We start from the raw sequence: 26,534 nt of genomic DNA on the forward strand, positions 1-26,534 counted from the left end.
GGAATTTTTTTTATTTTGTGAGGAATAATAGATCAAGGCTATAGGAACATTGTCCAATGAATTTTACATTTCTCTTCTTTCAGAATTTAAAGTGCGTAATTTTTAATTTGGTGGCTATGAATTTAAAGTTTTTCTTCTTCCAAATTTTAGGGTTCATAGTTTTGAGAAGACGGTGGCTATGAGATTGTGATGATTTATTAGAAATTTAATTTAGAAATTTGGGGTAAAATAGTATATTTATTACTATAATTTTTAAAAATGAGCTATAAAAACTAAAAAAGAGGCTATGAATAGAATAACCCCACCAATAATAGCCCAGTTTTTTTTTTAAAAAAAAATATTCAGTCCACCCTTAAATAAAATCTGCCCCAAAATAATTAAACTCCAGCCCAATAATTTAATAAAAAATTGTCCACAACTGATAATACTCTTAGACCCATAACTCTGGGCCCAGGCTTTAAAACAACTACCCATTCTTTATAGGTAATTCTATTCATAGCCTCCATTTTATTCACTATAGCCTCATATTTTAAAAAGTAATAAAAATACTATTTTATCCCTATAATGTTAAAATTAATAATTTTGCCCCCAAAATTTGAAGAAAAAATTGGGCATGACAAAATCCTAAAAGCAGTTGCCGGAGGCTATAGAGGAACAGGGCATCTGCATTGGCTTCAGGCACCATCGCGCTATATACATGCGATGCCACTAGTGTCTTTTGCAATTTGGCTTCATGCCCACATGTCCTTCTAAGAATATGCTTTCAAATCTCATCGCTTACAATTAGTCTAGGCCAAAAGAAAAATCGAGTGATTCTGGTTTTAGGCCATTCACCAAAGCCTGCACTGAAAATAAATTCATCGCCGCACTTCTCTCTTTGAGCCCATGAGTTAAATTTAAGTAGCATCTTCTTCAAATTTGTCAAAATAAATTCCACAACGATGTTTTTTTTTTTGTCCTGATTTTTGGCTAATCTATATAATATATAAAGAACCAGTTTAACAGAATATAACTTACCGTCATTTTTAAACAGAATATTCCTCAACTTTAACGGCTCTATTAATCTATATATCTATATCTATGGAGTATATGAAAACACAGTTGATAAGAGCAGCTATTTTTTTAGGTAAAATTACGGTTAGAGCATTAAGCAGCAAATTTCTCTCCCTCTCCCACACGTTCTCTATCATCCTCTCTCACACGTTTTCTCACAATCACTAAAGCAACAAAATATGGATTTAGCGAAATCTCTGCTGCATTCGCTTTCAGAATTCGCTGCCGCAGTCAGTTGCATCAGCACAAAGACGTGGAAGAAGTCTTCCCGTCAGGTGATTGAGGTGCATTATTATCCAAAGATGACTATTCCACGTCCACAAGAAGGTAATAGAATAGATCTGCTAGGTATATATTGAGTCAAAGCCTTCTCTCAATCATGTTGATATCAATTTTGTTACAAAAAAGTTCACTCTTGATTCTTCATGTCAGTGGTGCGTGAATATTTTTTCCATTTCTTTGGGACTTTTTTGAGGAATTTGCAGGAATTGCTGCATCTTTTGTAAAATCTCGATAAAAATTGAGATGAATGATATATAGATTTTCATGGGCATCGATTTTAATGTGCGCAGGTTGTAGAAAAAGCTTATGGCTCTAATGGTATCCCTAATATGGAGAAAGTAATATGTAGAAGTGTACTGTTTACAATTTAAATGATTCTAGAAGTTAGGGAAAAAAGACAAATTTTGATCATATCATTGTTTATTGATCATTAACTTTTTTTTTATCTATTACTATATGTATTATGCTTATCTTGCAAGCAAAATCTGTATTGACGTGTTTTGCTATGCTCCCTTGATGATGTGATTAGTCAATAGTTGTTATTGTGCTGTTAATTGGAGCTTTTTCTTTCAACAAGTTATAGATTTTAAAGATTTTTTTTCTAATAATGTTTTCGCACATGGTGCCTCATATATGACTGAAGTAACAGAACTATGTGTATCTAAATTTGAGCGAATAAGACTTAAAGAACATATTATAATTTTATGGAGCCTTAACATTACTCTGTTGGGTTGTCATTCTGTTACGCCGCAGATGGACTACGACAGTGTCGACGATAGGAGATAGATAGAGATGCGATATTTTTTTAGTTTAGTTATGTTATTTTTGGATGTTGCTCTACAAGGGATAATTGACAGATTTTATGGAAAATTTGTTTTTTCCTTTTCTTTTATTTTCTTTTTTGTGTGCTTGAATTTGAGATTTCATGGATGTTATACAATATTTTAATATCACAACTTATTTCGTATGATTATAAGATACCTTTAACCTTATAGGATAAGTATTGGACTAGATTTGAAATTTTAGGATATCTAGGTAGCCGTTGATAAGGTGTATCTCATCTATTTTTTTTTTTATTTTTTTTTAATGTTATGCAACCTTTTATTTTCACTTTATTCTTGAATTTAAACTATGACTTGCATCTTTTATTATTGTTTCAGTGTAGGCAACAACAACGACAACGATTATTAGCCAGGTGCAATCTGCCTCCTTACTCTCGCTTTCTCATATAAATTTTCTCTTCTTTTTTTCATATCTTAGTTGATTAATTGCAGAATTTGACTAAGTTTAGCAGAAGAAGGAAAAAAAGAAGAAGAATCCCAGCTAATATACTCTAACAACAATGAATACAATATGATCCAGTAAAACTTTGGATTCACTTGAATAATATTTAATTTTGCAGGTCGTTGCTGTGCTAGAAACAAATGGGCTACAAATTTTCATTCGTCTCATGTGCTTAGATTAGGTTTGGGCACATCCTGTGTATTCAATATATTAAATGATAGGTATTTAGTTTGTGTATTCATTGTAAGTTATGCTATGGGATAGTTCTAAATTCTTTAATCTACACCATGAATATGTGATTTTTTGGACATTTTTCTAAAGTTAAAATTATCACAAATGAAATGATCATAGTGATACTACTGAAAAAGGGAGATTTATATGTCTTATGTTGGACAAGAAAGACTAATATGGTGTAATTAAAAGTTTATTCCAAGCTACTTGGAGATCCTTTTGTGGCTACAACAATATTAAAGAGATCTACATTGAAAAGGTTACTATGCTATTGAATTTGAAATATCTTTTATATAGTAGCTTCAAAAACAATGGTGAAACATATCTAAATGGGTGGTTTATTTTTCATACTCATATTTATTAGCATCCAAATGGGTGGTTTTATTTTTCATACTCATGTTTATATTTCGAAAAAAATCTCGATGATAACCTTTTGTAAAAAGGATATTTATATTTAGATGTTAAGATTTTTACATTCTCATGTAGATATCTATATTTATATACTTGGACTTTGAGAAATGAATGTGCTTAATTCATTAATATTTGCATAAAAATACCTACTGTGAAATTTATTTAAGAAACAGTAAGTACTGCAAGAATAGGTATGGAATAACAGTAATCTCGAAAATGGATTTACCAAAATTTATTTGCGATTTTTATATAATATACATAAGCATTTTCCCGTTTTCAACTAATGGAAAATGGCAAAAATGATGATGTCATTTTCTATAATTTTGTCATACCAGTAAGAATGTTATGTAAAATGAAGTATCTCAAAATCAATAATATTTTATGATTTTATATTTCAATATTTTGTGGTTTATAATTTAGTTACTGTATATGTCAAAGTCATATTTTCATTTATTAAAATCTTACGAAAATAGTTATGAGTTATGACACATATTTTCAAAGTTAAAATATCTGTACATATTGGAGTAATATTTAAATAATTTAATTAGTAGAAAAAGTAGTATTATCAGTTAATCTAATTCACAACCGATGATATTATGATATTCTTACGTACTTTAAAACATAAAAAATTAAAATTAAAAAATATGTCATAGTCCGTGCATCGCACGGGAGGACGTACTAGTATATTGGTAATAAAACACAAGAGCGGTGTGATTGCTATGTGTATTGAAATTGATTAAAGGTAATAATTGATGAGCACCCAAAATGGCTGAAAGGATGATGCAAAATTTGAAGCTAAGTAGATCAAAAGGAATGACCTGGGGTTTAACAAGAAGAAGACTTTTGAGTTGATTGATAAATAGCAAAATTATTTTTTCTCTGCACATACTCTTGTTTCCAACATGACCAAAAATTCATCATCAGATCTCGACAAAGGTTTCAAATTGTCGTCGTTGGTGGTAAACTATTAAGTTATGCAAATTCCGGGAAAAGAGAGGATGTACATTTTTATATTTTGGAGGTGGTATTATTTAAAAATTTATTTTTTAAATTATAGGGATAAAATAGTAAACTCATAATGATTTATTATTTTTATTTTAAATAGGGTGTTATGGTGAGTAAAATGGAATCACCCTTCTTTATAAAATCTCAGCCCAAATATCGGTCCATCAAGAAAGATAAAGAGCAGCCCAAATCTCAAAATCTAAAAGGAAACCCAAATCTCACAAAAATAATAAACATGGCCCAAATTCGTCCTTCTTCTCCTCAAACACGTTGTTTCCTTTTTCTTCTCAATTCTCAAATCTCCCTCTCTCGACTTCGATTCGTCCCCCGACCAACGCAGCTAAGTTCAAACTTAAATTATTCAATTAGTCACTTATGCAAGAGATTAAAAGGTGTTGTGGTTGCTATGTTTTCAAACTAGTCCTCACTTGCGTGTTTGTTCTGTGTTGCTATTGATTTCAGGGGATAAAATAAAACTGAAATAATATCATGGTTTGTTTCGTTTAACAAATGCAGGAGAAATCTAGAATGGAATAGAGAAAGCTTAAGCTCTTGGAAGTTCAGGCAGAAGAAGTTGGACAATTTCTATCTCATTCTCTCAAATTGCTAGTGCATAAGGGAAAGGATGAAAGATTGTTGGCTAATGTATAAAGGGTGGATGTTGGCTGAAAACTTGGGTATCCTAAGAAAATGCAATAGTAACTACTGTTTCAACTAATCTTTTAATCAAATACAAGACCGGGTTATTACACATTTATGACAAAATTTGACTAAAATCACCACAAAATTTCATACGCACAAGTAATCCACCAAAAAGAATACTATACAATTTATAGCTGAATGTCTTCTCAAAAAAATATACTACAATTTATAGCCGATAAAGTTACCAAACAACGGTCAACGGGCACAGCTTAACCGCCTTTTACTGTTGCAGATCTCACGAATCAAAGTAACAAAAAAAAATACATATAATGCACCTCATGATGAACTCAAATCCACAAAAAAGATGAACTAATAATTATCTCAAGAGTGAGGGATGAGATAGGTGAAAAAATGAGTTGATGGTTAGGATGTAGCTAGATTGGGATCAATAATGTGGTGGTCGTGGTTGGATATTTCCTTGAATATAAGGAGCCAACCAGCTATCATCTGCAACTGCATTATCACCCAACCAAACGTCACCACTATTTTGCGTGAAATTAGTTTGATCAACCAATGACCAGAGCCCACCATCCTCAACTGCTGCATCCGCATTCTGCCTCATCATTTGATCAAGCAACATCGACCTCTCACCATCCGCGACTGCAACACCATTCTGCATCAAGTGTTCATCACTTAGGCCATGGATTGCTGAGATGCTCATAGGATGAATGGTGGGATTTTGGTTGAATGCTGAAGCGTCCATGTAGCGGATATTGGTCTCATTGTATTCATATTCATAATGTTGCTGCTGCAGCTGATGATGAGGAATAAAGTTTGGTCTAGGTGTGTCGACCAACTTTGCTTCGTTGTTTATTTGATTCTCCCACATTGCCGCAACACCATTGTTTCTTGCTGTCACTAGAGAATAATATATATTAATATAACAGGATTAGGTTGAAATGGCTGGAGATTAACTCATCATATATCATATATCATATATATATACCTGATGCCATAGTAGGATATAGAGGCGGTTGCTGCTGGTGAGGAATAAAGTTTGGTCTTGATGTGTTAACGACAAATTTTGCTTCGTTGTTTATTTGATTCTCCCACACTGCTGCAACACCATTGTGTATTGATGTCGCTAAAGAATAATATTAATATAACATGATTAAGTTGAAATAGGATTAGGTTGAAATGGCTAGAGATTAACTCATCATATATATCAATATAGTATACCTGCTGTCATAGTAGGATATAGAGACTGCTGCTGCTGTGGGTGATGAAAAGTGATCAAACTCGGTGATGGCAAAACTACTGTGTTGAAATAAGGCGAATTGTGGGTCGGGAAGGGCCTCTGACTGAGTTGAAAGAGATGCTCATCGCTTCGCAGAAGCTTCTCATAGTGTTTATCGAGTGCTCCAGGAGGGCACATTGCAATGTGTCTCCTGTTACATAATTCATATTTACTCTGTAAATAAAATACGAGATTGAAACATGTAGTATAATATATAGCTACGAGACTGAAACATGTATATTATATACCTGCATATTGGGGCTTCACCATTAGTGAAATCAGATGTTTGCTGCCAGTTGGTATGCTTTCTTGGCTGAGGTGTGGTTTCTCGGTAGAACAGAGGTGGGTTAGCCAGCTGCATATATATATATATATTTAGATTAATTTGGAGACGAATCTTGATCTATATTAATTATATGGTATGTATTGCAGAAATTGAAACCTCAATTTGAAGATATCCAGATTGATTAGGTTCCAAAACCGCCTGGATGGCAGTGATATCGGACCAAGATATTTCCATCTTGATCTTGAGCCGTCCAACAAGAAGCTCCCAAACAAGCCTTTTCTTTGCATAGTACACTTTGCCAGTCAACTCGCCTTCGAGCTTAGACACCCTCTGCCAAAAACAGATCAACATTAAATAATTAAATTGTGATGAATTCTATTCTATGATGATATAAAGTAATATAATTATACCTTCCAGTTTCCTACACGAATAGCGGAGAGTGGGAAACTGGATGCCTTTAGCTTCTCAGACAAGGTTGCTTTTGCCAGTCTTGATTCCAACAAACTAAACAACGACTCCGATTTTTGGAGTTTCAATCCCAGAAGAGGCATCGAATTAATTTCCTACAATCATCAAACACCTTAATTAATTAATTAACCCACACATAATATATAGTGTTAATATCTTTAATTAACCATTTTACTTAACAAAAGGTTAATATTAACCAAAAAAGTAAAAATATATTAATTCTAATCACGTTTTGTGTGAATATACTACTTTACTAATAAAGAATAAATATGAAAAAAAATAAAATTAAAATAAAATATAATTAAAAAATTTAGAAGAAAGAAAAACATAAGAAATAGCCAACCCCACCCATTTCCCCTTCACCTGAATCCCAATCTCAATCCCCAGAAATCAAATATCCAACCCCTATCCGCCGCCTCAAGCTGCTGCCCTCTCCCATAGAGCTCCCACACCCACTCCACCGTCCTCATCCCACCCTCCTCCCCGTCGCTATCTCCCCGAAGCTGTACACATCCGATTCCTTGCTGGCCCTGCCCGTCATCACGCATTCCGGGGCCAAGATGGTCGTATGCGGATCCTTGTCGTGGTCGACCAGCCTCGCCAACCCGAAGTCCCCGAGCTTCGCGTTGAATCCGGAGTCCAGCATGACGTTGCTGGACCTGTGGACCACGCACTGCTCCCACTCCTGGTGCAGATACAGCAGAGCGGAGGCCAGGCCGCGCGCGATCTTGTCCCACCTCAATGACAATGAGGACTTGTTGTTGAAGAGATGGGAGGGCGATGAGAATATATTTTGGGTGTGGGTGGGAAGGGGCCGGGGCCTGGGGCTGGGGGTAATATTTGCCTCTAATATATATATGGAATTAATGCAATAAAACTCATAATTCCTTTCGCTTTCTCTCATAAATTAATTAAACTCATCATTATTCATTAAGCCGTGAAGCCAACTTGGATTGGAAGAGAGAAACTAGAACAAATACAAGACATGTTGAGAAATCAAATAATTAAGAGCAGCAGCCATGCCAATAACAGAAACCTCATTCACAAATTAATTGTAAAAACCCTAAAAATCAATGTTTGATTCATTCATCGGACTCACACACATACACACAGAGAAAGATCGAAACCTGCAGAGTGAAGCGTCGAGAGCCCTGCGAATTACCAGCCATGCTTCAACTCGCGGTTTACAAGGCAAATAGTATTGATTATGAGGCAAAGCATGCAGGGTGTTGGGTTGTACGTAGATTGGCGCCAGGAGATAAAAACGCAGGAGAATTTTAGTAGATTCTGAAAATCCGGGTTTGTTTCAAGAAGAGGGAGTAATTGAAGCATGTTTATATATAGTGATCACTGATCAGCACTAGAGTTGTAGCTGCCAAGGACTCTTCTTAATAACAACAATTTCAGGTTTATGGCGGGAAAATTAAAATACAGTTAATTAAGTTTTTTATTTTTATGTCAGGAAGGATCGTTTGTTTTAATTAACTAGTTAATCGGATCCTCTTTTTTCTCTCTTTTTTAGAGATACATCAAACATGGAAAAAGAAAAGTTTGTATTACATTATTTCTTCTTTTTCATTTAATTTACGACACCAATCACATTTTTTTTTCTAATAAAATTCTATTGTTCCATGTGTTAGTTATACCTTTTTTTATTATTATTCTTTTCTCCAAATTAGGATATTCAAATTATATAATTAAAAATATAATATGTTTACTTGATCGGTAATTTAAATATTGTTCCTTAAAAATACCAAACCTACATATATCATACTCCTTGGATTAAATCAGTAGGTTTGATCAAAAAATAAATAGTTAACTATGATTTGTTATTGAGTGTTAGCATTTATTTGATTTATGACTAGGATATTCTAAAAATAAATTGAAGTTGAGAACAAACAAGCACTAAAATTAAAATTGGGATCATAGATTATAATCAACCAAAAAATAAATTCATTCACTTATTTAGCACTGGATATTTTCAATTAAGCTAAAATATCAGTTCTCAAATATTTATTAACATGAGATATACTCATATAAGTGGCAATGGAAATTTCGATTGAATGATTCAAAGAGAGAGAAAAAGAGAAACAAACTGTGACCCTTCTCCTACCTTTTGAGTTAAGAAATACAAAGTACTACTATTAGTTACTACAGTTACTTTTTTTTAAGAGAAGTTACTACAGTTACTACAAGTGCATGAAATGGAAACAAGAAAATCTCTTGATTGGCTATGAATCATCTTCATCTTTGTCTAAAGAGGCAGATAGAAAGCTCAAGATGAATCCATCAGCATCTCCTTGCAAGAAAGAATCCGGATCCGGAACCTCGTACTCGGTCCGATGATCCTTCACCATTCTATAAGGCTGCCAAAAAGAAAGAAGACGATCGGCGAGGGAGAGAGGCATTTTAGGGAAGAAGATGGTGACAACAACAGTAGAGATGCGTACGTGGAGCACGTAGGACCGGATCTGGCTGCCGAAGTTTATGTCAGTGAGCGACTGCGTGTGCTCCGCGTTCATCTGCGCTTGACGGATCATTTCAAGTTGGTCCAGCCGCGACTGGAGCACGGCCATTGCAGGAGCCTTGTTCTGGTGCTGCGACCTGCATCGTCAGAGAACATCTTTTTCATCTTAAAATGGTCCGACTTTGGAAAAGGTAAAAACTTGTGTACATCCGGATGTACAGCGCATCCTAATTAGGGCAGATATATGCACCAGAGTGTGCCTCTTTTGAAAATGCTCAAGGTTGTAGCTGTACCTTTCATTTTGACTAGAGGCAGTGACTCCGGTAAGGATATGGGTGACTCCGGTAGGGATATGAGTGATCTGTACAGCGCTGTCAGTAGTGTTCGCGTGCTGGCCCCCTGACCGATACCGCTCAATCCGTAGGTCAGATTCGTTGATTTGGACATGGGAGAATCTTCACCTAGGATTGGAATTACAGCTACGGAAGCGAAGGAGGTGTGCCTGCGCTTATTGCTGTCGAGAGATACGCACCAGACGATGTGCCCCGACTTCTTCTTTGGCGTATCCGTATGCATGATCGCCGTCCACCTTGATTGTCGCTCTCTGAGAGTTTAGATGGAAGGAGACAAGAACGAAACAGGACCAATTATTTCTCAGAACAGACAAATGCAATAATAATCAAGATTCAAGTTCAAATAAACAGCACCAATTTCTCTCAAGGAAGAGAACAGAGACAACCGATAATGATGAAGCTCCATCACCTATTCAACAGATTTACCATGAAGAGGTTTTCGTGATCGATAAACGAAAAGGACAGAAGAGATCAATGGTTAACTCTGGAAGAAGTGTGCCGGGGTAGGGATGTTGGAAGCATACATTACTTGTATACGTGCACGTTAAAGTTTATAACACAAATTAGTATAAGGAGTTAAGAGCATGAATACCTTGATTCCGGCCAATTCGCCTGGGATTTCCTCAACAACAGTAACTCTAAAACGACGACTTTCAGCCCACCTTTTGTACATCTGCATGACCATTGAAGCCCAGTCCATACTCTCAGTACCACCAGCTCCAGCTTGAACCTAGAGTTAGCACTAAGTGGTGTCAACGGTTTTGGCTTCACGATGTACAAAAACAAATTTGCAGTATGAACTATGAGACAAAGCAAAACATGAACCAAACGCAACGAAAAAGTATAAGTTCGTGCAGAGGGTACATGTCACAAACAACCACATAGTAACATGTTGGAGGCTCAGCTGAAAAATGCAGTAAAAGTTGTGATTGAAATTGAACTATCTATAAATATCAAACTACCTACCTCAATCTTAACCCTTTTTATCCTTTCTTCTTACTCTGTTCTTTCATGTTTTCTCATGGCAGTATCCCAAGTCTACAGGCCACTTTCCTAAGCCCTGTAGCTCTAGGGACTGTGCGCGAGTCTCGACTAGGTATAAGAATACAATGATTTCTATATTTTCTTTCACAAAGCACTTTCACACCTACTACTTTTTTTCTATGTTAGTTTTGATAAGTACTCTGAATTTCTAAACTGCAATGCATGTCCAAATTCAATTTGAAAAAAAAAGCTTTCAAAACATTAAGGGTGTGTACTCTTTGAGGAAGAACAGGAATAAGAAGACATGCAAAGCAGAAAACTGGCAAAGGGGAGCACGAAGAAAATGGAGAACAAAACAGAAATATCAAACAAAAGGAAATAGGAAAACTGAAAGAGATAAAGGAAAAACAAGAAATTCGGGATTAATCATTTCGTGCTTCAGCAACATGATATCACGTTCATTTTTCCAATCCATGAAACCAAAGATTCTACCTAAAGATTTCCACAAGCGATCATGTGAAGCAAGGGTGAATCATTGACAATAAGCACTCAAATCTTTCAATTTTATATTTTATCTATCACCAACTCATTCCATCCAAAAGAGTAAACTAGCCTTAAATGTGAACGATGATATGACGTTAGATGTCCTTAGTATATAACTTGGTCAAGACTAGTAAAAAAATTCATAAGCAGATTCGGAACAGCCAGTAACTTTACCTCTATGAAGCAAGAGCACGGGTCATGCTCCCCAGCTAACAAAGCTTCAAGCTCTTTTTCTTTGATATGCCTTCTTAGGACAAGTAGAGCATTCAAGGATTCCTGGAATAAATAGAATAAATGAATAGGTTAGGACATGAAATCACTGATAAAAAAGTTAAGTCACAAATATTGACTTGAATGAAAAGTATATTATATGCGAGCAACAGAATTACTAGCGTAAGAAAAACATAATCATACTTTTACTGACATTGGATGAAATTCAACCTATTGATTCAAATTGTCACTGATTGATTATCTTTGAACAAGTCATATATATGTTGTGTTTATCCCTGTGACAACTTGAAGTTTGACTCTACAGGATAAGACTGAATTCGTGCAATCACTGCAATGTGTCCCTTGTCAAGCTGGGATGCATAATCCAAAGATTTTTCATAATGTACAAGAAACAATTCCGTCCCCACTTCAGGCACATTACAAGGTGGAAACCAAAATCATTGGATAGCACTTGCCCCCCCGGCATTCATTAATCTTATGATAAACTTTAGTAAACAGATTTTAGTAAATGAAGGGGAAAATCCAAAAAGTGCCATTAAAGGTCAAATAATCGAACTGTTGCATTATCTTCTGCTAGAATAAAAGTAATGCAAAGCTATAAAGAAATATATACGTGCCTATAAGGAGAAAAACTGAGTTCCCACCGATTGCAATTCTGCATCGTTCTCCTCACGAGCAAGCTTTATCATATCAATATGTTCGAAAAGCTCTTGCTCAAAAGCATTAACCTCTTTCATTTTGCCCATAACTGAGCCGTGCTCACGACTTATCTTTCCTGCATGTGAAGGATCATCCCACAAATCTGGCCTGTTTAACTCTTCTGATAACACCTCTAGTTTAGGTATCAACTTTTTCCACTGCCAAAGCAAAGTAAATGTCAATTTTCCTCATAAAACCAAATTATAGAAATCAGCACCAAAACCAATTACAGAGATAGACGTCATCAATCTCACAAATTACTTTGCAAACTCAAATTCTTTATGCACCAACACAAACAAGCAACGCAAGTAAAGCAAGACTTCAATACATGTATGGAAGTAAAGCAACACCTCAGATTAAGTCGATTCAGTCAAACATCAGAGCTTAATTTTACTCAATCACAAAGAAAACTCAACCAATCATAGAAATAATACCAAAAACAGAACTATCAATTAGAACATCCAAAGCTCAAATTCACCAAGTATCAACCATTGTGATCCGAGTACACGAAGCTGTTTCAAATCACAAACATACTCTTAGGCGCTTCTTGATAAGGTGAATGGACTGAGCAATGGCTGCCGCGTGACTCTTCCAATCGCTCTCATTTTCATCATAAATCACCCAATTGTTTGCAATGATTCCTTCAACCGTCAGCCCGTCGAAAGCGGATGCTTCAGCAGCAGCCTGAGAGCTCAAAAATCGCATAAAATTTGATCCCCTCCATTTCGCATCAAATGACGAAAAGAATCCATTATTTTTCTCGGCTACAATTGCACGACGAGGAGATGCATGATTGTAAGCCGGGGAAGAAGAATAGTAAAATTGGTGTTCAGTGACATAATTCAACAAACAACTCCTCATGATTGAAATATGAAGTGGGATTTTACTGCATGATCTTTTCTGTATCAAAGACCACATTTTTTTTTCGAATAGGATTTATGTGATTGATCATAAGAATTAATTTGGGTGTTCAATCTAGGATGAGTCTGACTGTGAGGTTGAAGAAGGGTTTAAGGAACCGCAGAACTGGGAGAGGAAAAACGACGCCGTTATTGTGTTAAGTAGATGATTTGCCTCTATTTTTGGGTTAATATGCAAAAACACCTTTAACGTTATCATCCCAACTACACTTAAGCCCCTAATATAACGTTGATAGCAATTAACACCCTAAAGTTCATTAAGTACTATAATTAAACCCATAAACAAAATTTCTTTCAAAAAATTAAGAAATTCATTTTTTTTATTTATATAATATATAAAAGAAGAGTTTTCTCCCTTTATTTTTTCCCATCACTTTTTCTCTCTCTTCTCCCATCAAATTTTTCATATAAATAAATATTTTCATACACAGACATAAATAAAAGAATTGTAAATTTTTAACAAAGAGATAGAAAATAGAATATTTTAAAATTTTAATAACTTATTTGTTTTAAATTTATTTTTAATAATTTTTATACCATATTAAATATTTTGTTACAAACTTAAATATAAGATGCTTATTAAATATTTATTCATAAATTAAATTTGATATTATTTAGAAAAGTAGTAAAATTGTAAAAGAAAAAAGAGATGAAAAATAATGAAAAAATGATGGGAGAAGAGAGAGAAAAAATTGAGGGAGAAAACTCCTCTTTTATATATTATATAGACTAAAAAAAATGAATTTCTTAATTTTGTGAAAGAAATTGTTTATTTTATGGGTTTAATTGTAGTACTTAATGAACTTTGGGGTGTTAGTTGCTATCAACGTTAGGTTAGGGGCTTAAGTGTAGTTAGGGTGGTAACATTAGGGGTGTTTTTGCATATTAACCTTTTTTTAACAATATATTAATAAGAAAATAAATAGATATTTGAGGCTTGAATCAAATACCTAGATGAATAAAATCCTTCAGTCTTGGTTACTGTGTATCTGACTATTTGTATCTGTAATACTAATTTTTGCTAATTAACTGCATATCATCCTTTAAATTAAATCCGTAGATTTAATTTGCTTCACAAATTGAAATAAATTCACGACTTAAATAACAATAATAAATAGAAATAATATTATTATTGTAAATACTAGATAACATGACTTTGCTAATTCCAGAAATATATTGCGGAATTTAACTCTATTATCAAATCCGAAAGATGCAATAGTAACTACAACATCAATGAATCTTTTAATCAAATAAAAGAGCGGATGATTACACATTTATGACAAAATTTGACTAAAATCACTACAAAATTTCATATGCACAAGTAATACACCAAAAATAATACTATACAATTTACAGCCGAATGTCTTCTCAAAAAAATACACTACAATTCATAGCCGATAGAGTTACCAAACAACGGTCAACGGGCAGTCGGGCACAGCTTAGCCGCCCTTTACTGTTGCAGATCACACGAATCAAAGTAACAAAAAAAAATACATATAATGCACCTCATGATGAACTAATAATTATCTCAAGAGTGTGGGATGAGATAGGTGAAAAAAGGAGTTGATGGTTAGGATGTAGCTAGATTGGGATCAATAATGTGGTTGTCGTGGTTGGATATTTCCTTGAATATAAAAAGCCAACCAGTTATCATCTGCAACTGCATTATGCTTCATCACTTGCTCACTCAACCAAACGCCATAATCATCACCACTATTCTGCATGAAATTAGTTTGATCAACCAATTACCAGAGCCCACCATCTTCAACTGCTGCATTCGCATTCTGCCTCATCAGTTGATCAAGCAACATCGATCTCTCACCATCCGCGGCTGCAACACCATTCTGCATCAAGTGTTCATCACTTAGGCCATGGATTGCTGAGAGGCTCATAGGATGAATGGTGGGATTCTAGTTGAATGCTGGAGCGTCCATGTAGCAGAAATTGGTCTCATTGTATTCATACTGCAGCTGATGATGAGGAATAAAGTTTGATCTTGATGTGTCGATAAACTTTGCTTCGTTGTTTATTTGATTCTCCCACACTGCCGAAACAACACTGTTTCTTGTTGTCACTAGAGAATAATATATATTGATATAACAGGATTAGGTTGAAATGGCTAGAGATTAGCTCATCATGTATATATATACTTGCTGTCATGGTATGATATAGAGGCGGCGACTTCTGATGAGGAATAAAGTTTGATTTTGATGTGTCGACGACAAATTTTGCTTCATTGTTTATTTGATTCTCCCACACTGCTGCAACACCATTGTGTATTGATGTCACTAGAGAATAATATTAATATATCAGGATTAGGTTGAAATGGCTAGAGATTAACTCATCATATATATCAGTATAGTATACCTGCTGTCATAGTATGATATAGAGGCGGCTGCTGCTGTGGTTGATGAAAAGTGATCAAACTCGGCGATGACAAAACTACTGTGTTGAAATAAGGCGAATTGTGGGTCGAGAAGGGCCTCTGACTGAGTTGAAAGAGATGCTCATCGCTTCGCAGAAGCTTCTCATAGTGTTTATCGAGTGCTTTAGGAGAGCATATTGCAATATGTCTCCTGTTACATATACATATTTACTCTATAAATAAAATACGAGACTGGAACATGTAGTATATTATATAGCTACGAGACTGAAACATGTATACTATATACCTGTATATTGGGGCTTCACCATCAGTGAAATCAGATGTCTGTTGCCAGTTGGTATGCTTTCTTGGCTAAGGTGTGGTTTCTCGGTAGAACAGAGGTGGGTTAGCCAGCTGCACACACACACACATATATAGGGGGCGGCTCCAATGAGACCCCCTAATTTTAGTGAGATCTAGAGCACGATCTAGTGCGTTTATTTCATCAATCCTATGGCTGATATTGTATCTGGAGGGTGATTTTTTTCGCAGGGTTTGAATCCTGGAGGGAGCATAGTATTTTAAATTTTGTTATTCATCAGTATATACTGCATTGTTTATTAGTATATATTGTTTTGTTCATCAGTATATATGTCTTATTCATTATCAATTTTTTAAATTTTATTTTTCATCAGTATATACATATTGTTCGTTAGATATACGTCTTGTTCATTAGTATTATCTGTCTTATTCATTGTCTTCATGTTACACGAAAAATAGGGGGTCTCACTGGAGCGCGCCCCTATATATATATATTGATTAATTTGGAGACGAATCTTGATCTATATTAATTATATGGTATGTATTGCAGAAATTGAAACCTCAATTTGAAGATATCCAGATTGATTAGGTTCCAAAACCACCTGAATGACAGTGATATCAGACCAAGATATTTCCATCTTGATCTTGAGTCGTCCAACAAGAAGCTCCCAAACAAACCTTTTCTTTGCATAGTACACACTTTGCCAGTAAACTCGCCTTCGAGCTTAGACACCCTCTGCCAAAAATAGATCAACATTAATTAATTAAATTATGATGAATTCTATTTTATGATGATATAAAGTAATACAATTATACCTTCCAATTTCCTACACAAATAGCGGAGAGTGGAAAACTGGAGGCCTTTAGCTTCTCAGACAGGGTTGCTTTTGCAAGTCTTGATTCCAACAAACTAAGCAACGACTCCGATTTTTGGAGTTTCAATCCCAGAAGAGGCATCGAATTAATTTCCTACAATCATCAAACACCTTAGTTAATTAATTAACCCACACGTAATATATATGTGTATATATGGAATTAATGCAGTAAAACTCATAATTCACTACTACAGAAAAGCTAATAGACAATGGGCATTGCCTATTGTCTATTAGAGAAAATGTCTGTTGTTGTAAGTGGTAGTGTCGTAGGTGTCTGGAAAAAAGTGCTTAAAGACCACAGGCATTGCCTGTTGTCATAAATATTTATGACAACAGGCATTGTCTGTGGTCTTTGAGAGCATAGAGTCTGTTGTTGTATCATTAGTATCACTATGGTTTTCGAGTAGTGTCGTAGGTGTCGATTGTCTATGGTATTTTCTGTATACCACTCTAGCTTTTGTCTATTGTCGTAGTAGAAATGCACTCATTTTATTTCTTATATACCACCTCAGTTTTTGAGCGGTGTCGTAGGTCCCAAAAAAATCATGCTCTTTTATAATTTTAAAATCGATTAAATTCAGAATTTATAAGATTTTTTTTCATAGAAATTCAATTATTTATTTAAAAGCATGAGAAAATCATTTATATTTATAATATAATCGTTATAAAATTTCAATATTCATTACAACTTAAAGATTCGACCAAATCAAATCTACCATATCCATTACAAAATAAGTTAAATTCTAACAATAACTGTAACTAAAATCAGTAAACATTTGTGGATCCACTACCAAATAAGTTCAATCCTAACATTCAAATGAGTTAACACTTGTTGCTCATTCGTTCCTTCAAAATGTGATGCATCTATCAATATGTCCAATAATATTGTCTTCTTTGTCTTCACCACATATCCTTCACACAATCACAATCAAAATGACCATAAAAAAAATTAGCCACATATAGTCATTCCGTCAATACACAAATAATTACATTACAATAATACATGTGTTCCATACTCATCAACTAACTAAATCCTTATACCAACAAACTAAATCCTACTCAAAATATTTTGATTAAATTAATATGGGAGGATTGATATATGATTAGGGGTGAGCAAAAAATCCGAAACCGAATAACCGAACCGATCCAAACCGAAATTTTAAAATATGGTTCGGTTTTTTCGGTTTTTCGGTTCGGTTCGGTTTTTTTTCCCATAAAATTTCGGTTTTTCGGTTCGGTTCGGTTCGGATTTTTTAAAACCGAACAAAACCGAAAAACCGAATTATATTTATAATATATATATATATATAATATTTTAATTATAATTTTATAATATCTAACTTCTAATATTTTTTAATTTTATAATTTTTGTTTTGGAATTTTCGGTTTTTTTTTCGAAAATTTCGGTTTTTTCGGTTTTTTTTCGAAAATTTCGGTTTTCTTCGGATTAATTCGGTTTTCGGTTCGGTTCGGTTTTAATTATAAAAATTTCGGTTAATTCGGTTCGGTTTGTTCGGTTAATTCGGTTCGGTTCGGTTTTTTTTTTAAACCGAACTAAAATATGGTTTGATTTGGTTTTAGCAAAAACCGAACCATATAACTGAATGCTCACCCCTATATATGATTTCAATCTAAATCCTTATACCAACACCAAAAAATAAAATTATCTAACTTATGCTTCTTGGGGTGCAGACAGTATGGGATCAAAGAAAGTAAAGAAGTTACAATTGAGGGAAGAGCTCAAAGAAAGCTTCCTGGTCTATGTGTTCATCTATTTGTTGTTGTTGACTTGTTGGGCGTAAGTTGGTATAATTCCTAAGCAATAGCTCTCTAATCTACTTAGTGGGAATCCTATTGTACACTACATTGTGATTTTTCAAAAAAAAAAAAAAAATCTGCATGCAATAAATCATATTGGCACTAATAATTGGTTTAACTCTACCAAACGGCCGTGATCTAATTAGTCTGGGTATTTACCTGAGATCATTTTTGTTAACTTAAGCTTAAATTATCAGAGCTCTCAAATGGCCGTGATCTAATTAGAAAAAGTGATAGATTGAAGCATGGATTTTTCTAACTGATCATAATCTATGGACATTATCAGGAAGATTGGGTTCTATGCAGAGTGTTCCACCAATCAAGAAGTGAATAGTAACAATTTCAATTTGACAAACCTCAGCTTTAGCCACTTCCCTTAATTTGGCAACAAATACTGAAGTACGTCTCAAAATACTCATCAAAATATCACTTCAAAATTGACGCAGCTAAGCTTGAATTGCAAAAATAAACAACAATCAGGACATAAGATTGAATCAAAACAACAACACAAAAATTCAACTTTCAACAGATGGATGCATAAGCTTTGATTGAAAATTTCTCTACTCCTAAATCAACATAATTCTAAAACCATAAACAGAATTCTTTATGATATATTGCCAAATGTTACTCAAGAATTCTTAGAAAACGAGTAGTTCAGTTGTATCAAAAGCCTTGAGCTTGATGTTTCTGATAAAGAAAAGATTTTTTCTATCCTGATGCAATTACACTGCTTATATCTATCCTATAATGGAAAAAATAGAAACATACTATGATACTAATGAAACATAAGTTATTTGCAGGCTAGCCCAACATATAAGTATGTTAAAAGTTTTGTTCCCACTAAGAGAAGGCAAAAATTTCAAATGGCCATTGTGGATAAAAAAAAATTACTTGGTCACTTCAGTTGAAACACCAACTCTAAAACCATAAACAGAAGACATCACTAAAAAGGCAAAATCGGAAAAAATAAAAAAACAAATTAAGGCAAGAAAATCCATTAAATGTTGTTGTAATGTCAAATTTGGACGAAATTTAATTCCCCAATTAGAACCCTAATTTTGTCAAATTGTTAGAACCACAAGAAGAAAATTACACCCGATAAACTATGACACACAAAAGAAGAAGAAAAAACACCGCGAAAGAAGAAGATGCAAACTGACCTTCAAAAACCGACGGCGGCGGTGGAAGGGCACGATGGGGGCAACGATGGCGACGTCAACGGAGAGGGGGATGAGGGAAACGATGGCAGATATATATTGAGGGAAAACAACAATTGCTTGCGACTAGCTTCAATAGACTGATGTCGATAGAGAGAGGCGGGTAAGTTAGGGCAGGCGAGCGATCCGCCGCAGCGTGAGCGACAATAACCAGCGACCGTGCGGCGTGATAGAATACTCCGGCGGCAGCAGTTACGAGAGCACGAGAAAGAGGAGATTTCAGAATTAGCTAGATTACGAAATGGGATAATCTGATTTAGGGAAAACTATAGACTAATATTTGACTAAATTACTTTTATTTCAGTGTAAGTTTTTTTAATGATTTTATAATATTTTTGTTATTGAAAATTAGTTGTTTTATTAATAGGGTCAACAAAACTTCTTTTTTTTTTTAAGAATCGGTCAACAGTTTTTTTAACGTGAATGATTTTTTTAAAATAACATCATACTTATAAATATGGACAATTAGGACCAATGTTATAAATAGTTTTTAACATCACATCTATAACAACAGACACATAAATCCAATGTCTATAAGAGTATTTTTATGCTAAAAGACCACAGACAAACATAAGACCACAGACAAAACACATACGACCACAGGCTTTGACAAAAATTAGTGTCGTATGTGTGATGTTATATCCAATTTTTGTTGTAGTGATTCCTTTCACTTTCTGTCATAAATTAATTAAACTGATCATTATTCATTCAACCGTGAAGCCAACTTGGAATTCAAATAAAGGTAGAGAGAGAAACTAAAACAAATACAAGACATGTTGAGAAATCAAATAATTAAGAGTAGCAGCCATGCGAATAATAGAAACCTGATGATCAATCACAAATTAATTGGAAATTAAAAACCCTAAAAATCAATGGTTTTATTTGTTGGGTATCTTCGCCTAGCCGAGGGTGCACCTCTTGGTTCCCGACCGTCCTGCCGCCTTCACACGACACTCAGGTGTCAAGCTCCCACTTCTAGTTTCCTTCTTCTTCTTCCTTCTTCTGCTGCCTCTTCTACTGCCTCTTCTTCTGTACCTGCAGAAATTCAAAGAACCGCAGCAAGTAAACCGAAAAAAAGAAGAGAAAATAGAGATAAATAAAACAGGAAAGAACAGTAAAGAATCAGGTGGGAAAAGGTGTCCTTGGACACTTTGGCTCAGATTTTCCCACAGTAGGCAATGCTACTTCCGGCAGCTCAATGAATCACGGCAAATGGGAGATGGAGAATCAGATCGGCGCACAGATCTCACATGCACAACCACCAAGATCAGGAATCCGATGGTCAGGATTCCGGCAGCTCACACACCCTCATCTTATCACCAAAACAGGAGTTCGATGGTCAGGATTCCGGTGATACAAGCACTCAATCGGAGCAAAGTTCACACCCACAGTCACCAATCAGGAAACCACGAACTGGAATCCGGCGACACTTCAAGAAGGAATAGCAGAGCCTTCCGAGTGAAAACAGTGTGTAAAACTTGCCTCCGATTGAAAGACTTGCAGCAGGGATAAAAAAAGAGTGGAACATTAATGTCGGAGATGGGAAAATGAGGAGACGGGGCGGTGGAGCGGCGGAGGAGATGGAGAGTCAGGGAGAGAGAGGGACTTAGGGTTCGAGAGAGAGCGGCGCAGAGCGAAATAAGAGAGAGTGAGAACTCGGGGTGAGGGTATATCAGGAGAGGGTAGTGGGCTAGGGTTAAAAGTGGGCTTGGGCTGGGCCTGAACAATAAATGAGAAATGGGCCAACATCCACATTTCCACCTTTGGCACATTGATCATTTTGTCACCAGGGAAGGGCCAGCCATTGGAGTTGTCATCACAGCCCCTATTTTTACCCTTAACCTATCACACAGACAGGAAAGAGAGGGTGAGAGATAATATTAAGCATATCATTCTCAATCTCAAGCCACAGAGACCAACCCAAGAGGAAATCACCATTTCTCAAACCCAAAAGTAGGTTATCATCGAAGACACAACAGACAGCAGAACAGACAAAAAACATGCAGAGCAGACAACAGACAAAAGGCAAGCAAAACAGAGTAAAACCATAGAGTAGGGATGGCAATCGGGTACGACGGGTACGGATAGTGACTATCCATACCCATACCCACGAACTAAATGGATAGTATTTTTTAACCACGAAACTATCCATGGATATCAAATGGTATCCAAACCCGCTACCCGCGGATACCCACTACCCGTCGGGTATCCATGAACCCGCTATCCAGCGGGTATTCGTCACCCGCTATTCGGCGGATACCCACTATCCGCCGGATACCCGCCACTTACTATCCGCCGGATACTCACGAAACAAAATTTAAATATAAATTTACAACAAATTTAATAGAAAAAAAAATCAACACAATTCAAATCCATATGTTGAAATCCACAAAGAACAATGTTTAAATTCAAATTCATCAACTAAAATATAAAATCCAACAAAATTCTATAATTGCTCAACAAAATTCAAATTTAAATTAGACTATTAGAATTTGGGCCTTAGTTCAGTTTCTGTTTGGGCCTATTTTAAGATATAATATGCTAGCGCATAATCTCAAAATATTTATTCAAAGCCCATATTTTATGGAATTTTTTGTGAATATTTGACGGGTAATTCACGGATAATTGACGGGTAATTGGCGGGTATTTTTCGCTGGTAAACGGGTTTCGTGGGTATGGATAGTAAGTATCCAAACCCATACCCACGAACTAAATGGATAGTGAATTGCAACCACGAAACTATCCGTGGATATCAAATGGTATCCAAACCCACCCTAATAGGTTCGGGTTTTCGCGGATATCCGTTACCCGTAGGTAGATTGCCATCCCTACCATAGAGCAGAGCAGAAGACAAGACCAGACCAGAGCTCAAAACAAAAAACAAGACCAGAGCTGAAAAAACAGAACCAGAGCAGACCACAAACAAGACACAGAACAGAAACATAAACAAGGACAAACAAAAGACAAAGACAAGAAACAAGCAACCACAAAGGCTGAACTTATCACACAGACATGATTCTAACCCAGACCAATGTTCAAGGTCTTTTTGCAAGATTCCAGCTTTGCAACTGGTAGGCACTTAGTGCCCATATCTGCAGGGTTGAATTCAGAGGGTATCTTATCAAGTATAACCTCTCCTTTTTCAACAATGTCCCTGATGAAATGAAATCTGACATCTATATGCTTGGTTCTATCATGAAAAACAGGATTTTTGCATAGTTGTATAGCAGACTGGCTATCAGAGAAAAGCACAGGTTTATCATCAATGAATTTTATTTCAGATAAGACACCATTTAACCAAATTGCTTCTTTCACAGCCTCAGTGGCAGCAATGTATTCAGACTCAGTAGTAGACAATGAAACTATACCTTGCAGTTGAGACTTCCAACTAATGCATGAACCACATAAGGTAAACACATAAGATGTGGTAGATTTCCTATTATCTTTGTCATTAGCATAATTAGAATCAACATAGCCAACACATTTAATACCATCTTCAGCTTTAGCAAAGGTCAGACCTTGATTCATAGTAGATTTCAAATATCTGAAAAGCCATTTCATAGCTTCCCAGTGGGGAAGTCTAGGGTTTGCCATACATCTACTCAAGCAAGACACAGCATAAGCAATATCAGGTCTGGTGCTAATCATAAGATACATGACAGACCCTAAGGCATTTGCATAGGGAATGTTTTTCATTTCAGCAGTTTCAGACTCAGACTGGGGAGATTGGTCCTTACTAAGCACAAAATGGGAAGCAAGAGGCACATTGACAGACTTACAGTTATCCATGTTAAACTTAAGAAGAACTTGCTTCACATAATCAGACTGATGCAGTAACAGGGTGGATTTCTCTCTATTTCTTTCTATGCCCATGCCTAAGATTTTCTTAGCATCTCCTAAATTTTTCATGTCAAAGTTTTCACATAAGCTTTTCTGCACATTTTCAATAGTTTTCAAACATGGACCAAGCAACAACATGTCATCAACATAAAGAAGCAAATACACAGAAGGTTCAGAGTTTGAAAAATACAGACAGTGATCAAATTGGCTCCTGGAGAAATTCAAGTTTTGCATGCATTTATCAAACTTCAGGTTCCACTGCCTAGGAGATTGCTTAAGGCCATACAGAGATTTCTTCAGTAAACACACATGATCAGGGAAATTTTTGTCCACAAATCCTTCAAGTTGTTTCATATAAATGTCATTTTCAAGATCACCATGAAGAAAGGCAGTAGTTACATCCATCTGTTTTAATTCCCAGTTGAAGTGAGCACACAAAGCAAGCATAATGCGAACAATGGTGAATTTAACAACAGGTGCAAAAATCTCATTGTAATCAATGCCCTCTTTTTGAGTGAAGCCCTTAGCTACAAGTCTAGCTTTGTACCTAACATGGTCCACCTCATTCTTAATCTTAAACAACCATTTACACTCAACAACAGAGCAATCAGCAGGTTTAGGAACCAAAATCCATGTATTGTTGCCATGCAAAGAGTTCATTTCAGATTCCATAGCAGTTAACCACTTATCAGAATCATCAGAGTTAACAGCCTCAGTATATGAGCAAGGTTCATAATGATCCACATTATTGAACACATTAAAAGCATACATAGATATATTGTAGTCATCAAACCTAGCAAGCTGCCTCACATGTCTCCTTTTCCTATCTCTAGTGAGTTGATAATTATCCAGATTTTCATTCATATGCACTTCATTGTGGACAGGTTGATGCACAATAGGTTCAGGTTCAACAGGTTCAGGCACAACATGTTCATGCACTATGGGTTCGGGCACAATAGGTTCAGGCTGAACAACAGGCTCAGGGACAGGAGGAGATTCAGTGTTTGGCTGAGGTTCCACCTCAGATGGAACCACAAGTGTGAACATGAATTCATATCTAGTATGATCATATTTATTCAAGTTCTCCACCTCACTTGGAGTTGCAGATTGTGAGGATTCAAGTAGACAAGGAAAGTTTAGTTCATTGAAAGACACATCTATACTTATACATGTTTTAAATCCAGGGACAGACCTATCCCACAACCTATAGCCCTTGACACCCTCAGGGTATCCAAGAAAAATACATTTCTTAGCTCTGGGTTCTAGTTTCCCAACATTCTGATGAACATAGGCAGCACACCCAAACACTTTCAAATGATTTAAACACACAGGCTTATCATAGAAAACAGACTCAGGTAGTTTGCCAAATAAACAGCAGTCATAAGTGCTTCACCCCAAAAATGTTTAGAAAGACCAGATGCAACAAGTAAGCTTCTAACTCTCTCAAGGAGAGTCCTATTCATCCTTTCAACAACTCCATTCTGCTGTGGAGTGTAAGGGACTGACTTGTGCCTAATGATGCCTAACTCAGAACACCAATTATCCATGGAATGATTGCAAAATTCAAGACCATTATCAGTTCTGATGCACTTAATCCTTTTCCTGGTTTGATTTTGAATTTCATTAGCCCATTTTGAAAGTTTTTCAAACACATCAGATTTGTTTTTCATGAGAAATACCCAGGTTTTTCTGGAAAAGTCATCAATAACAGATAAGAAATACATGTTTCCACCATGGGTGGGCACCTTAGCAGGGCCCCAAACATCAGCATGAATGTATTCAAGGATTTCAGAACTGACATGTTTTCTAGGGTAGGGAGTAGTCACAGGAAAAGAAGATTTATGGTGTTTTCCAAAAATGCAAGGTTTACAGAAAGATATGCCAGACACTTTGTCATTTCCAAAAGACCCAGACTTTTTCAAAATTTACATGCCTTTATTACTCATGTGACCTAGTCTAGCATGCCAAAGTGCAGACTTATCTTCATGAACCACATTAGCAACATGCAGGGGCACAGACTCGGCATTCACAGCATACAAATTTCCTTTCCTTAGTGCAGAGAAATAAGGCATAGAATCCTTTTTAAACTGGAAGCTTAAGTGATCAACAGATCCAGTTATCATGCTATCAGCAATTTGAGACACAGACAAGAGACTGAATTTCAAGTTTGGTACAAATCTGACTTCAGTTAGAGTGAGAAACTTTCCATTTTTAAATTTCAAACACACATCACCCTTTCCCATGATTTTACAGTTCTGCCCATCAGCCAAAGCAACATGTCTAGATTTAACAGGTTGGAGATTATGAATCATATGCTCAAATGGGGTAACATGAATAGTGCAACCAGAATCAATGAGCCATTCACTGGAACTCATGGTTTTTGAAATAGCATTGGAGTAACTGATGAACTGAAAATCATAATCATGCATCATGTACACACCATCATCTTCATACACATTATTAGCATTCTGATTAGACTCCTCTGGGACAAATTGCTTTTTCTTCTTAGGAACTTTGCATCTGTTTATAAAATGTCCAGGTTTTCCACAATTCCAGCAAACTTTCCTAGGTTTTTGGTCAGAGTTCTGATTCTGACCTCTATTTTCACCATTCTGATTATCAGGTCTCATATCCTTGGATTTTTCAAAATTCTTACCCCTATTGAAGTTCTGGGGTTGGTTTTTATTAACATATAGGATCTCACCATGCAAAGGTTTTGATTTTATCAATTTAAGCTCACTCTCCTTAGACTTAAGCCCATTAATGATCATATCACATGTAACCTTAGCACCACCATATTTTAAAGCAGATTTTACCTCAACAAAAGATTCAGGTATGGAGTTTAACAGAATCTGGGGTGCATATTTTTCAATGGAGTCATCTCCAGCAAGCTTTAAGTCATGAAGCAGTTTATTGAAAATTTCCATATTAGTGTCAACATC

At 35.6% G+C, this 26,534-nt stretch overlaps 1 protein-coding gene, 2 long non-coding RNA genes and 1 pseudogene across 5 annotated transcripts; 1 reads left to right on the forward strand and 3 right to left on the reverse strand.

Annotated features, from left to right (window-relative positions):
- Positions 1–995: 995 nt before the first annotated feature.
- Positions 996–2,929, forward strand: LOC130997497 (uncharacterized). Of its 3 annotated transcripts, XR_009093103.1 has the most exons (3): positions 1,080–1,380; positions 2,496–2,530; positions 2,738–2,929. It is a non-coding gene; the product is annotated as an uncharacterized LOC130997497 (long non-coding RNA). The 3 variants fall into 3 exon arrangements; XR_009093105.1 differs by having other exon boundaries at positions 996–1,380; positions 1,626–2,929; XR_009093104.1 differs by having other exon boundaries at positions 996–1,380; positions 2,496–2,929.
- A 2,149-nt stretch (positions 2,930–5,078) lies between these two features.
- Positions 5,079–8,244, reverse strand: LOC130997496 (uncharacterized). Its single transcript, XM_057922823.1, has 7 exons — positions 8,087–8,244; positions 6,902–7,054; positions 6,648–6,821; positions 6,454–6,560; positions 6,148–6,356; positions 5,915–6,052; positions 5,079–5,826 (listed from the first exon to the last, which is right to left on the reverse strand). Exons 1-7 carry the CDS (start codon positions 8,126–8,128, stop codon positions 5,354–5,356), a joined length of 1,296 nt encoding a protein of 431 aa, XP_057778806.1. The 5' UTR covers positions 8,129–8,244; the 3' UTR covers positions 5,079–5,353.
- Positions 8,245–8,996: 752 nt separating this feature from the next.
- Positions 8,997–13,284, reverse strand: LOC130997494 (peptide chain release factor PrfB2, chloroplastic-like; annotated as a pseudogene).
- Positions 13,285–17,347: 4,063 nt separating this feature from the next.
- LOC130997499 (uncharacterized) lies at positions 17,348–20,014 on the reverse strand. The gene is made up of 2 exons (XR_009093106.1): positions 19,696–20,014; positions 17,348–17,629 (listed from the first exon to the last, which is right to left on the reverse strand). It is a non-coding gene; the product is annotated as an uncharacterized LOC130997499 (long non-coding RNA).
- Between the last annotated feature and the right edge of the window lie 6,520 nt (positions 20,015–26,534).

Source organism: Salvia miltiorrhiza, chromosome 8 (genome assembly GCF_028751815.1).
Source record: "Salvia miltiorrhiza cultivar Shanhuang (shh) chromosome 8, IMPLAD_Smil_shh, whole genome shotgun sequence".
In the NCBI taxonomy this organism is placed as follows: domain Eukaryota; kingdom Viridiplantae; phylum Streptophyta; class Magnoliopsida; order Lamiales; family Lamiaceae; genus Salvia; species Salvia miltiorrhiza.

What these genes read in the sequence shown, in the direction of transcription:
- LOC130997496 (XM_057922823.1), bottom strand. Translation starts at nt 8,128, where the DNA reads ATGGCTGGTAATTCGCAGGGCTCTCGACGCTTCACTCTGCAG. An exon ending in TTCGTGTAGGAAACTGGAAG is followed by an intron (nt 6,822 to 6,901) that starts GTATAATTATAT and finishes TGTTTTTGGCAG; the next exon opens with AGGGTGTCTAAGCTCGAAGG. An exon ending in GGTGAAGCCCCAATATGCAG is followed by an intron (nt 6,357 to 6,453) that starts GTATATAATATA and finishes ATTATGTAACAG; the next exon opens with GAGACACATTGCAATGTGCC.